Source organism: Neltuma alba, unplaced genomic scaffold (assembly GCF_004799145.2).
Source record: "Neltuma alba isolate B1F8T4 unplaced genomic scaffold, ASM479914v2 tig00012356_pilon, whole genome shotgun sequence".
Lineage (NCBI taxonomy): Eukaryota > Viridiplantae > Streptophyta > Magnoliopsida > Fabales > Fabaceae > Neltuma > Neltuma alba.
In genome coordinates this window covers 105,600-120,936 of record NW_021636863.1, presented here as the reverse complement: position 1 = coordinate 120,936, position 15,337 = coordinate 105,600, and the positions used below count along the sequence as shown (strand labels likewise).

The window sequence follows — 15,337 nt, the reverse complement described above, 5'->3', positions numbered from 1 at the left end:
CCTTCTAGTGTGTAAAGGGGAGTGAATCCTTACGGGCACAAGGAGGAGTGCTTATCTCAATGTGAGGTTGTTATTGAATAGATTGATTAGTTTATGCCTTATAGTATTCCTCAAGTACCTAGTTTAGACTTGAGAGAGATAATGGATTAAAAATCTTAGACGGAGCTTGGGGAATGGACGTAGGTCTATGGAGAGACCTAACTAGGGTAAATCATAGTTTGCATCTTTTCTTCCCATACCTCTTTATATTTCCAACTAAACTATTGTACTTCTCTGATTAAGCTTTTGTTCTAAACTATTGTACTTCTCTAATTAAGCTTTTGTTGTTCATTACTTTTATACTTTGAGTTTCTTATGATTTTCATTAGACTGTGAAAATGTTTTTGTTTTTAATCAATACATACTTCACCCCCTCTTGGGTCATCAGCTATTCTAACAAATTAGTGTTATGGCAATGTTGATATTTCGTTAATGGCCTTAACAATGTTGTTACCTTCTATTTAATAATTGTTAATGGTTATATGAATGTTGATATGCAACTTTTCTTTTTTTCAATTTAGAAAAAAACATGTTCTTAATATTTACTACTGATTTGTCATTTAAGAGGACAATAAAGAGAGGAGACAACTGCCCCTAAGTCAACTTTGCCATCATGCTTAAGCCTTCTCTTGGTGGTACACAACTCCTTCAAAAACTTCGCATACTTAGGCACTTGTGCAACCAGATCAACCAATGGAACATTGATCACCACCTTTTTGAAGATATCATAAACCTCTTTGAACATCTCAGCTTCTTTCTTTCTCCTTTCAGCCTTAATCACCCCTGTAGGAAAAGGTAAGACTTGCTCGCTCACTTTCTTCCCTTCCCCATCTTTCTCTTGCTCTTCTTGCAATGCCACATGTGGTGTTGATAAAGTGGACTTATTATGCGATGTGGAAGCAGGGGGAGAATCTTCAATGATAGCTTCCTTGTTCGTTGAAGCATGGGTAGTGACAGGACCTGCAGAGGTAATTGAATTTCCGCTTCTAAGAGATATAGCATTAATTCCACCGATGTTAGGATTCTGCTGGGTGCCAACATTAGGGTTAACTACTACTTGAGATGGCAACTTCCCTGAGCCTTGACTTTGCATGTTACTAAATGCATTAGATAACTGCCCAATTTGAGTTTGAAGATTCTGAATTTCTTGGCTATGTTGCAAATCCTTTTGTTCAAAATTATCCATCAGGATTTTCATCATGCCTTCTAACTTTGAACTCTCATCTTGATTGGGCATAGTTTGCCTAACTTGTTGGAACATTTTACCACCAGAAGAGTTTATGCCTTGATTGAACTGTGATTGTTGAGGCTGGCCACTCCCATATATGAGATTTGGATGGTCACGCCATCCAGGGTTGTATGTATTTGAGTAAGGATCATATTTCTGGCCACCTTGAGTCATAGGCTTAGTGTGGTATACTGCATTACATGAGTCAACTCCATCATTTAGGTAGGGGCAAGAGTCAGTGGTGTGAGTAGCTAGAGAGCAAATAGAGCAAAGTGGCCCAATTAGAGCTGTAGAGTCAGCTTGTGGGATGAAAGCAGAGGGAGATCCCACAGAAGGAGCCATATTTTGGGAGTTTTTCATTTGAAATACAACCATTTTCTCCATAGCAGATGTTAACTTATCAATTTTACTCTCAAGGCGAGACTCAGAATACGATGAATGCAATCCAACTTCATTTACTCTAGCTTGCTGCCTAGTACCAAACTGTTGGGTATTTTCAGCTTTCTTTTCAATCAATCTCCAAGCAGCTTCAACAGTCAAGTCAAGAAGAGCACCTCCAGAAGCAGAATCTAGTAAATCTCTCTCAAGGGGCAAGAGCCCTTCATGAAAATAATGAATCAACAATGTATCTGAAATTTGGTGGTGAGGACAACTGGATAACAATGCCTTAAAGCGCTCGTAATACTCATATAAGGATTCCCAAGACATTTGTCGGCAACCACAAATATCCTTCCTGATGGAGGAAGTACGAGATGCTGGGAAATACTTTTCCAAAAACAACCTTTTCAGCTGGTCCCATGAAGTAATGAATCTAGGAGGTAAGCGAAGAAGCCAATTCTTTGCAGAACTTTCCAAAGAAAATGGGAAGGCACGCATCTTAATCTGATCCTCAGACACACCAGAAGGCTTCATAGCAGTACAGATCATATGAAAAGTCTTCAAGTGATTGTATAGATCCTCGCTTGCAAGACCATTAAATTTTGGAAGTAAGTGAATCAATCCAGACTTTAACTCAAAATCAGTGTCAATATCAGGATAATTAATGCACCAATTTTGAAAATGCAGATCAGGTGAAACCAATTCCTTGATAGTCCTAGCAGGATTAGCCATGCTACTGTCAACATGAGAAGAGTAAGGAGAATTAGAGGAATCAGTAGTTAACTTAACAGAAGAATCACTTTCTATAAGATTGCTAGCTTGAGCCCTCCTTCTTTGATGAAAAGTCCTCTCAATCTCAGGATCAAATTCAAACAATTCCTTGCTATAGGATCTAGTCATGCATTAAGCAACTATCACAAATCAAAGTGAAAAAAAAATTTTTCACCAAAAAAAAAATGCAGAGGAAATATGCAGAATCACCTAGAACTCAAACCTAAAGTCTAACCATTGCTCCCCGGCAACGGCGCCAAAATTGATGATGCTTTTTGTCGTTAAAGCACTCAATTAAACTAGGTCCTAATTGATTTGTAGTTTAGGATCGACCTAGGTCATTACTTCCAAGGAGCAATTTATGGGTTTCTTTAGGTAAAAATTTAGGTGATAAAAAAAATGCAATAAATTGGACCTAAACTAAAATGTAAAATTCTAATCCTAAATGGAAAATGCAAATGTCCTAAAATCTATATGAAAATTAAATTAAATTAAATAAATGCAATGCAATTTTTGGGGGTTTTTTTTTTGAAGGAAAATAAAAATAATGAATAAAGAAAACTAATCAGAAAGCAAAGAAAATTAAGAAGTAAAAATTTAGAGATTTCTCTTCAGGTACGGTAGAGGGGACAACTTAGGATTTGCATGGATTTAACCTACATAACCTTAATCAGTTAATTAAACCAAAGGGAAGTGATAAGAGAGTGGAATTAATAAACTTAATTACCTACTTGAAATAAAGGGAACCCTTAATCTCAAAAACCCTTAAACCATTAGAGAACTCATAACAGTATAAGGTTGGTCAATTAAGCTTATCAAAACCAATGAAGATATCTCAATTTAATTTTGGAAATTATGTTTCAAATTATCCAATTAAACAATCAGATAATCAACCAACTTAATTAAACAATTAAGAGGTGAAAGAACCCAAATTTTGCAATTCAAACCACATTGATAATTAAACTCATAATGAAAACTCAATTATAAATTCAATTAACAATGCAAAGGTTCCAAACATATATTCCAACAAGTGTCTCAACACAAATAAAATCCAAATATCAATTCAATCCAAGAATAAAATTGATAATCTAGAACTAAATTGTCTCAACAGAAATACAACTTAAAATCATTTAAAACTAAATAATTTTAAGTCCTTGAATTAAAAAGATGAATGGAACATCACTCCCTTGTGGTCTTCAAGTGCTAGCCTAAGGCTCAAGTCTCCTCCATGCTCCTCCCAAGTTGCCTCCCAAATAAGCTTAAGCTTCCATGGTATTATCTCCTCCCTCCACACTGTTGGGAATCACGGCCACCATAGTTAATGAAGAATGGATAATGAAATGCTGAATTTATGTGGGACGTGGAATGGAGGAGTTGGTGATGATGATTGAATGGGGTTTTTGTGCGTAGGGAAGGGATATGAATGTTTGATTGAAATCGTAGTGTCCCGCGGCTGAATGGAGAAGGAGAAAGTGATTGAATGTGATGATGGAATATGGTGCAATCCGTGCGTCCTCAATGGAGAATGGAAAGGAGGTATGATTTGGCATGAATATCTCCTCCAAAAATAAGGAAAATAGTATGAGGGAGAAGGAAATTTTTATGGATCCAAAACTCAAACCCATTAGTAATTAATTGACCCACTTGATATTAGCCATTGGATTGTACTTAGATTCCAAGAAACAATCTTACACCATTGGATTTCCTATGTGCCCCTTTCTTGACCTACAAGAATTTAAGTGCATCCATGTAGATTATATCCAAATATAATCAAAAATTAAATATTAAATCTGCACAAAAATTAGGCAAGAAAGTGCAAAACTTTCTAAAAATATGAGACTTGTTTTCAAAGAAATAGGAAAAATTAATTCCAAGTCAAAAATAGGAAATCAGAAAATATTTATATTTTTAATCCAAAATCTCAATTTTTATACCAAATCCAAAAATCAACCAATTAATCTGATAATGCATAAAAAGTTCATTTAAGCTCAAAATTATCATTTAAATCCTAAATTAATGTGGGATAAAATATATAAAATTTAGGCTTTATCAAGGTTCTTCTATACTCTTCTTGATTACTCTAGATTCTTCTAGATGGTTCTAGATTTTTCTAACAACTTGAACAAATCCTTTCATGCCCATTCATCAACTTGACATTAAAATAGGGAGGAAATAAATGGAAAATTCGTCTAAAAATATTTTCTTAATTATTTCTCCACTTATCAAGCCAATCTTGCACCGTATCAGATATTTTTCGGGTCCTAACTTACCCTGTATCACCGGGACAACTTCTTAAAATTCTGGCTAATAAAAGGTACATATATGACACCATCTCAAAGGAGCATAGATGAAAATAATTAGCTTTGCTGACAGGCTACTTGACCTTACTGAGTCACGCAGTAGAGATTTCACTATAACGGGTAGACAAAGGACTGTCTAAAATATTCCCATACTGCGTTCTGATTTTTATGCTGTCCATAAATATCTTCTACTGACTCAACATGATGACTCGTAGGTGTCATGATTACGCCTGGTGACTCAGCATGATGACTCGTAGGTGTCATCATTACGTTTGGCGACTCAGCATGCTGACTCAGCATCGTCATGATGGCCCTTAGATATTTTCTTTGGTTTTGTCTCCTATTTAGGGGACAAAATTATTTAATATTTGACTGGACCATTTTATTCAATCCAGAGCTCTAAAAATTCATCCAAAAATATCATAAAATTCCTCATATTCTAGAGAAAATCTGTGAATTTTCTCAAGTCATAACTCAACCTGTAGCCCCACTTAAAAATCATTCTTTAAAATGCCTTTTTTTGGCATAACTAGATTTTAAGTATTCTTAAAGCCATTTTGCTGGTCTTCTGGGGATGAGACTAATTTTATAATTTTCTAAAGTCTCTTAGATCATACATCCCATTTTACCATAATTTTCTGAGGTTTTCTTATGACTCAAACAATTAAATCTACCTCTACATCTCAAACTGAGCCATAAACTTATAAATTCCTTTTAAGTTATCTCAGGGGTATTTTTGTCATCTCTCTTCACAAAAGAGCCTTAGAATATTATTTCCCATTTTCTGGGATTTTCTTAGAATTTTCTAAGTACTTTCCATTTTTATCCCAGATGGCTGTAACTTTATGAATTTACGGTTTTATCCCTGCTTAGGCTCAACCTCATAAAACCATCTCTTTGAGGCTTCTAACTTAACCTTTGGTTTGTATCTAGTCTCTTTTTTCTTTCTAGGCCTTTGAGACTTTACTGGAGTCTCTAACTTTGATTATCCTTTAGCCCCTTAAAACTTTCACTTTGCAGTTTAGTCCCTGAAACTGCTTTAACTTCCTTTCTCATCTTTAGGACCTCTACTAAAAAGGGGTCTGGTAGCCTATCCCATTCAGACTATTTCTAGTACTTCGAGGCCCAAAAATTGGGATGTTACACATGGAGCATGCTAGTTGTTTATGGAAACCCTGATGCTCTAAAGAGAAGGAGTCTATGGAATCATCTCTTAAGTATTGCGAAGAATAAACCCAGGAGATGGGGTGTGTATGTGTATAGGGTGACTTTAACGCCACCCTAAGACTTAAAGAGAGAATGTTGATGTCTCAGCAAAAAGTCCTAGTAGACAAATTATTTCAAAAATAGGTCTCTGATTATGGCATGATAGACCTACATTTTAGTAGGTGAAATATCCTTCCTTAAACTCCTTTGAGTATGAGTCTAAAAGTATTATGATGCAAGAGGATCATAAAATAAGCTTAGAGATTGGAAATTCAAAATTTAATTATTAGGTTACTATTCACTAGTAAATTTCATATTTTCAGTCTAATTTTAAAAATTCATAACTAATTATAACAAACTTATATTAAGGTGGTCTAGATCTCCATTTAAAGCTCTTTCAATTCTCTATAGAAAAAAAATATAAATCTATGATTAGACCTTCTCTGTTTGTACAATTAATTCATGGAATTTGACTGTTTATTTAGTAAAAATAGTACTTTCTAGTTTATTTGCTTTAACTTTAAGCAATCATATCTCTTAGCACACACATCCATTTTAAGTGATCTACCACTTTTTTTAAAGCTCAGGATGTTTATTTTAAGTGTACCAAATATCATGGGCAGATTCAATTGCTTGCCTTACTTCACTCTATATCAAATTAGTGACTCATTTTGGGATAATTTATTCTCCTTACTTGCATTAATAATGCATAAATATTTATTTCTTTGCATTCAATCATTCTAATATTGTATAATTTATTCTCATGCATTAACACATTAGTACAAAAAACACAATAATTGACAGTTATTTTTGCTTATACTTGACAGTTAAAAATCATCAAGTATGCTTGCATTATATATTTGAATGGAAAATATTTGACGGTTATTAATCGTCAAATATTTTGGGTAATACTTGACGGTTCTAAATGTAAAACCGTCAAGTATTGACGACTAATTTTGCAATTAATGGCATCAATTACTTGATGGTTACTTAAAGAACCATTAAGTATTCTAAAAATTCTTGAGGGTTGCTTAAAGAACCGTCAAGTATTGTTTAAATACTTGACGGTTTTAAGCCAATAACCTTTTAATAGTGTTCCTGCTTTTCTAGCAGCCTCCCTGCATTATGAAATTTCACAGAAAGTAGCATTATTCGATAAATAGAACTAGGCCAGTAGTCAAACCAATATACAACAATCAATAATTTAGTCATATGAATCTAATTAACCATCAGACAGAAATTTACATTATATATATCTTAATAATAAACCAAATGTCATACAATATGTGGTCTTAAGCCAAATCAAAATTTTGGACAAGTATAAAAGGTAAAAGCAAAAAACCAACCAAAATCAAAATTGGCCAATTGCTAAAAACCACAACAAATTTGTTCAATACCAAAACCAATAGCATAATATCAAAACCAAAGTAGTCTTCTACTTCTTTATCTATTTTTTGCCCACTAATGGTACAAAGCCATTACAGCTCTTCAACGATTTCTTCTATTTGAGCGGATGAATACATCGTGCAATATATGTTTGCAAAGTACTATATGCAAAAGCAAATTGAAGTTAGATATAAATGTATATCTACACTAAGTATAATTCTAAATTATATAAATTAAACTTTAACAAATGCCTATTACCTTCGTAGGGACTGTGTTCGAATTGTGCATAATTATCTCCTTCATGAATTTCGTTGTGCAATACCCACAATTGAAGCTTTTGTCTGGCTAACGTTGGTACTATAAAGAATGGGGAAGGAAAATATATTACTCAATCATATAAATAAACCATGTTTAGTTGAATAATAAATAATGGTGATGAATACCTTTACTTTCTTCCACGAGAACGCTGAGTTGAATTGGCCATTTTTTACTGTGGGGTAGGATAAAGCTTGATCTATGCAGTATAGCCACAAAATATCTAAGAAGACAATAAAATTGAATATTAATGATTGCCAAAAATTATATAGAGGCAAAAAATTAAATTAAATTTGAATAAAACATATAAATGTTACTTAGTAAACAATGAAATCACAAACAGTTGGCTGGTTGGATCCCCATGAAGAGAATCAAGATACCAAATCCTTGGCTGCAAGGAATTGACCACAATCAGCTTCTAGTGTCCCCTAAGTATAATAAAGACAATTGGAACAATTACAAAATATTTGAAAATAAAAGAATTTAAGCAAGTTCAGTATACTACCCTTGATAGTAAGGCGCTAAAAACAAAGTATCCCTATTCTTTACTGCCCTTAAAATATAGATATCCTCCAAATCTCTAGATAAGTCTTTCTTCATATCAAGGCTATGGCTAGCAAAAGTGTGGGGCCTGATAATCTTGAACTTGTCATCAAGGCTACTAGGGATTATAAAATTCTTATTAAGGTTCCTAAATCAACAAATAAACAGATCAATAGAATAAATGTTCAGGTAGTTAAGTATTTAATCAAGGTTTTAAGAAATACCTAATATAAAAGCTATAAGCATTCATCCTCACTAATCCATGCATTAGAATTTCCTTTAATATGTCATTTATGACATAGTCAAATAAGGGTCTACCATAGATCTTTAGCTCAAATTCTAGGGGAATCATTAAGGAATTGTTGTATTCTGATCGGGCCCCAATTATGTGTTCCTCAAGACATATTCAGAATCTTGATGACACCGCTTAAACAGGCTCAGAGGGCTACTTTTGTGTTAATGATAATAAATGATCGCCCCATAGGCTCTTCTTCCCCTTAGACTGACAAACAATAGTTAGTAATTAAAACAGAGTTTGTTTTAAATCAACTGAAGGTTTCAGCCTATATATACCTTTGCAAGCTGTCCTAACATAAGAAAATGGCAAGGCTAAGCAACAAAGCTACCCACGGTTTGAGCCACTGTCTTTGCATCTGGGGTGGCATAAGAAGGGCATGCACAGGATCAATGGCAATGTTCAACTATACCATTATATGATTAGTAGGGAGAGGCATATTATGAATCATGCTCTCCCCCAGTAAATTGAATATGTGGCCTGTTGCAACTGTGTGACATTTAGGGCTATCCGCCACACACTGAACATCTACTTCACCCTGAATAAATATATGATCATATTAGTGTGATATGAAAATAATTTAATGTAATCGTATAAACACAAGCAATATTATACCTTAGATAGTAAAAGGAATGTGTAGTTGTCTTTCCTACTTGGGCTGAGATTCGAAGCCAGCTGTGGTGCTTGATTCTTGATCAATTGATCAATCAAAAGCGCTTACGCTTTAATTTACTCCTTTAACCAATACGATTCTCCTTTTAACTCCATAAACTCTATGGAAGAAGGTGTGGATGATGATAAGAGCTTTTTTCTAAACTTGAAGTAATCCTTCTTGGCGACGCTATAACCGATGCTTCTAAGAAGACCATGATGGTCAGGAGTCCCTAACACCCTCCTCAATATATCTTGATTATCTGCGGAATATGTCCCTTATGAAACTTCCTAGGACAAATTCTCCTGTGTATCATTATAACATCCTGAATTTTGAGCATAGAAGCACCAAAATTAGCCTAAAAAGGGCAGGCTATCAAACCCCTTTTGGCAGGAACCCCAAAGGTTCCTTAGAGGGACAAAAAGATTCCTAGGGACTAAATTGTCACATCCCACAAAATTTAACCTTGATAATAGGGATAAAAAATTAAGTTAAGGGCTAATAGGAAAAGTAGACTGACTGAATAAACCAAGCATGACATAAAATCTAGAAAAGGCCTGAGCTGATATTTTTGAAATTATTGGTCTAGGAAAAGCAAAATGGAAAAATTTGAGAAAAATTTTAGAAAATTTCCAAAAACTGGAAAATTGATAAATTAGAGGTTTTAGAAACCTATTTGAGACTCCAAAGGTGAAATTAGCACGGAAACAGTTTATTATGAAATTTCCTTAAAACAAAGGCTTTTCAGAAAAAATAGTGAAAATAGGGCAAAAATAATTATTTTAAATATGTAAAGGCCTAAATAATTCTTGAAAAAACATGAGAAAATTATTTAAGGATTTATTTGAATTTATAAAATTGATTCCAGGCCTTGGAGGTGCAGGAATTAATTTTAGAATATTTATTACTGAAATCTTATAGTTAAAGCCCTATTTCGGAGAAAATTGAAAACAAATAGTAAGAGATTAAGATAAATTCCAAAATTTTTCAGGGAGCTTTTTTATATTAAAAAGGAGTTTTTGATGAAGAGAAATGAATTTTTAGAAGCCCAAAACTATTTTTGAAAATAGTAAGTTTAGGTTAGAAATTGATATTTATGATTGGGCCACACTTCTTCTCCCTTTTTAAATCAAATTTGGCTTCATATTGGGCCAAGAGGGCCTAGAAATTTCATGTAAGACATGGGCAGCAATTGAAGAGGCTTAAGCTGATGAAGCCTTAGTTGTTATGGGCTCTTAAAAACAATTTAGTTCTGGATATGAATGCACTACAATGGCACAATCCGAGTCGTGTTCACTTCGAGGAGCTTGAATTGTTCCTGTGTAATCTAAATGACAAAACCATGCAAAAAGGTAAAATTGAGGGGGTTGTAAAACTGAAATAAGTTGTGATGAAATCAAAATGTGAATGAGATGAATTCTTTTTGGTTTTTTTGAAATGAATTAAAACAATAATGAAAGAAAGCAATTAAATGGATAGTTTGTAAACTTAATTGATAAAAATGCTCCTTGGAGAATTGATTAAGCCTTTATCACTTCAAATTACAGTGGGAGTTTACTTGAAAACCAATCTTAGCTAGTTTAGAAAACCTTCCAAACTTAGAAAAATCAGTATGTTAATGAAATATTTGACCCAAAGACTCACAACAACACTGACCACCCTCACGAATACACACTTGGTGAGATTGATGCAATGGTAATAACAGCTTGAACACAATAACCAATATTGCTAGGAAAGCACCGTATTTAATCAAACTGAATTTAGATTGAACATCAATCATTATTCACATGACTAGATGTGGGATTCTCATTACAATACAAATGCCGAGGCATAAATTCTCAAAATCCAATCTAAAATGAAAATATCATATCATTGAAGTTCACGACTTCAACAACAACATAAAAATTCTAACCAAGAACAACTAAAATGCTATTAAAGTAATAGAAAAGATGAAATAAAACTCCTTAAATTAAGTCCCAAGCGTAGGGCTTCATCAAAACTCCTCAGGGAAAAGCGTACTGGCCTCTCATGACTTTAGAAAACAGCTCCTCCAAGCTTTGAAATCACAGCACCAGCCATATCAGAAGATGGATGATGGATGATAAAGAAAAATGATGGAATCAGGTGGAAATGGGTAGGAATTGGTGGGAGAACCTCAAGAACCCTTGAAGAACCCTAGGAGACGAAAATGGGAGTGTTTGGATGGTGACTGGCAGCTGGTTCATGTGTTGTGATTCCAAAAATCACAATCTGAGATTTAAAACCTGATTTTGTGTCAGTGTCTTTTTTGTCGTGACTAAACTTCCCTTTTGCTGCGACCAAAGGATCAAAACGAACAGCTATATTTAGTTGGTCCTTTTCTGGAATTCTTGCAACTTGTTGGACCTTAACTGTGATTTTCTTGAACTTAGGTCCTTTGAAGATATTTGTCACATAACCCTTGACCTAAAAATCAAACTAAGCACTTGTAATATCCAATTCAATTACATAAATGATGATTAATTAAAATGATGCACAATTTGATAGTTTTGCCCCTACAAAGTGCTTAATAAGAAATCAAACTCACAATTATAAATTACTACAATTTATATCAAGACATGCATTTTAAATCGTAAAAACATGCAATTAGACATGAATTACTACAATAAAACTTGGTCAAATCAACTCCCCCACACTTAGACATTTGCGCTCCTGAGAAAATTAAAAACAGAAATAGCAAGAGTTGTGAAAAGAGTAAAGTTGAGCACAAATGATAACAAGTGCTCCTCACAACCAATCAAGCATACATCAAAAACCAAAGGTAACTCAACTAAGCCATGGGATGAAAGCAACAAATCAAAAAGCAGTACTCTTTTGCAAGCAAAAATAGTGAGAAAAACCATACAAAGTGATTAACCAAATAACTAATCAACCAAAGGGTATGAGCATCGGAGATCACTTAAAGGGTAAAAGCGTATCACTCAGCTCACCTTAACTGGGTCATTTTCTCTCGAATCCGCTTGACAAAACAAACTATCATAAGCTTGTAATGGTTCTACTATCTCCACTAAGAATGCAATGATGTGCTGAATCAAAAAGACTTTAAGGGATGTAACGATGAATGAAGGCTAAATGGAAGGAATGATAAAAAGAAATAAAACAAGTACTAATAACTAGAATTGATTCCCAACTAGCTTTACATTGAAATTCTTGAAGCACAACACTTTAATCTTCAAAACCACCAAGGGATTTGCCTTATTCAAAACTTTTATTGTATAGATCCTTTTTTTTTTACTCTAGCAATTCGAACCCCAAGAAGATAAATTATAATATCACAAACATAGTAGTAAAATATAGTTAGACTTGAATAAACGATACATGTTTTGGTACTTAAATTTGAAGAAGGCTCAAAGGGATAAACAAGGGTTAAATAAAGTAGCTTGTGTTTGGGTAAAGGGTTTAGAAATGAATGCCTTTATCCTATCCAAAACACCAATGCATATGAAGCTTTGACAAAGAATCAGAACGAGTTCTAAAGAACATAAAATCAAGTGGAAAAATCACACTAGAACGGAATTTGGCATCAAATAACTTCCAACAAGGTTAAATCTCTCATGTTCATCCACAATGCTCAATCGGATGCAAGATTAATTCCATTGCATGAATAAGTCGATTAAAATTGCAAATAAAAGATTGAAAACTATTTGAAAAGTTTCAACTACCTATGAGTGAGTTAAGAACTAAGACGACTTCAATGCAACTTAAAAAACAAATGCAAAAAATTTTTATGTATGCTTGATTGGTTGTGATAGAACACATGAACAAAAACCAAGTAAAAACTACTCTCTAAGATTTTCCTTGTTGTCCTCTTTGAGTAAAATGCCCCCTACAAGACAATGTATGGCAAGCAGTGATAATCTGTTGTTGCTCTTCTTGTTGAGGTACACACCGTCTTATGATCTGGTCCCCACACAGTCTACATAGGAACGGGTCATCCCATACATAATACTTAGACTCAGATTAGAGCTTCTACACGATGATAGTGGACATAGAAGGTGGGGTTAGTCCGGTCATGAGATAATTCACAATATGAGCATACCAAGGCTCTTTAGAGCTGTGGAACATAATATCTCATCAGGAAAAGAATCAAAGATAAGGTCAGATTTATCAACTCTCCTTGTGTCTAAGGGCAACCGACTTAAGTGATTGGCCACATGATCTTAAGCTCTGGCTCGATCCTTTATCTCAAGATCAAACTCTTGCAAGAGGAGAGCCCAACGAAGCAACTAAGGTTTTGAATGCGATTTCTTAAAAAGATACCTATTGCTGCATGGTTAGTGAATACAACAATCTTGGAAATAATCAAATAAAGTCTAAATTTATCTAGAGTAAAAATTACAGCAAAAAACTCTCTTAGTGGTTGTGTAAATGACTTGCGCAGCATCCAAGGTCTTGAGGCATAAGCGATCACTCTTGAAATTTTATCCTCTTTCTGCACTAGCATGGCTCCAATAGCAAAGTTAGATGCATCACAAGAAATCTCAAAGTGTAAATCCCAATTTAGAGCAACCAGGATCAGTGGAGAAACTAGTTTGGCTTTCAAAGTATCAAAGGCAATTTTACAGGTTTCATTAAATTCAAACTCCGCATCCTTTTTCAAAAGATTTGAAAGTGGCAAGGCAATTTTGCTAAAGTCTTTTATAAATCTCCTATAAAACCCCATATTCCTGAAAAAGGATCAAATTTCTTTAAGATTAGTAGGATAGGGGGGGAGGAGATAATTTTAATTTTTGCCTTATCCACTTTTATGCCCTTCAAGAAATCAAATGGCCCAAAACTATGCCCTCATTAACCATAAAGTGGCATTTTTAAAAATTCAGAACTAGCTTCATTTCAATGCATCTTTGTAAAACTTTTTCTAAGCTAGACAAGCAAGAAGTAAAAGAGTTATCATACACGCTGAAGTCATCCATGAATACCTCCATGAAATCCCCCAAGAAATCATTAAAGATTGACATCATGCATCTTTTGAAGGTTCCTGGGGCACTGCAAAGTCTGAATGGCATTCTTCTATAAAACATAAGTCCCAAAGTTACAAGTGAATGTTGTCTTCTCCTAGTCCTCTGGTGTAATAGGTACCTAGAAATAACCGGAGAAACCATCAAGGAAACAATAATGGGATTTGCCTACTAATATTTCTAACATTTGGTCAACAAAAGGGATGGGGAAGTGGTCTTTGCATGTAGTATCGTTAAGTTTCCTATAGTCAATATAGACACGCTATGCATTTTGGACTCTAGTAGGTATGAGTTCATTCTTCTCATTTTTCACTACAGTCAACCCACTCATTTCGGGCACTACTTGAATAGGGCTAACCCATTTGCTATTTGGTATAGCATAGATAATTCCAACACTTAGGAGCTTTGAGATCTCCTTCTTAACTACATCCTTAATCAAAGGATTGACTCTTCTTTAGTTTTGTTTTACTAGTTTCTCTCCTTCCTCTAAAAGGATTCTATGAGTGCATGTGGTTAAGCAAATACTAGGTATATCTACTAGAGTCCATCCTAGGACTTTCTTATACTTTTTCAAAACATTGAGCAACATGTCCTCCTCTTTTAAGGATAGGTAGTTAGCAATTATGGCTGGGAGTTTCTCATTAGACTCCAAGAAAGCATATTTAAGGCTGAATGATAAGGGTTTAAGCTCAAGAGTGGGGGATTGGACTAGAAAAGGGATTCATTGAGAAACATCAATAGAAGAAAGCGCAAGATTACTCCCCTCTCCATTCTCAGCTGTGAAATGAACCCTAAGGTTGATTGAGTCCACTACTAATCCCTCCATTTCTTCAAGGGTTGAATCAACCAGCTGTTGATCATTGTCAGCAACAGCCTTAGACACCATATCTACATCACTTAAATAACAAGTTAAGGCACTATTAAATAGATATTTCAAACTATAAGAAGAAATGGTGTAAGAATTGGTTCACAAGGTGAAGTAGGAATCTTTATGGCCCTTAAACCAAGGCTCCTTCTATGGAGCAGATGTGAAGGTAGAACAACAATAGTGGATGGGCACTCTGGGTTTGCAGTACTGTGAGGTGTTTGTCGTGGCAAGATGAAGGAGCAGAGCTGACATCTCTCGGGATAGAAATGTTTTTCGCAGTAAATGAGAAAGACAGTAAGCTTCATCTTTAGAAATTACAATGCTCTGCCTCTCGTCCAGATCTAAATCTCCTGCAACAC

The 15,337-nt window shown here is 34.5% G+C and overlaps 1 protein-coding gene across 1 annotated transcript; it reads right to left on the bottom strand.

Moving 5' to 3' along the window:
- Positions 1-595: 595 nt before the first annotated feature.
- LOC114726284 (uncharacterized) lies at positions 596-2,545 on the bottom strand. The gene has a single exon (XM_028912869.1). The coding sequence runs from the start codon at positions 2,543-2,545 to the stop codon at positions 596-598; it is 1,950 nt and encodes a 649-aa protein (XP_028768702.1).
- Between the last annotated feature and the right edge of the window lie 12,792 nt (positions 2,546-15,337).

Coding starts and splice junctions, on each gene's coding strand:
- LOC114726284 (XM_028912869.1), bottom strand. CDS start 2,545: ATGACTAGATCCTATAGCAAGGAATTGTTTGAATTTGATCCTGAGATT.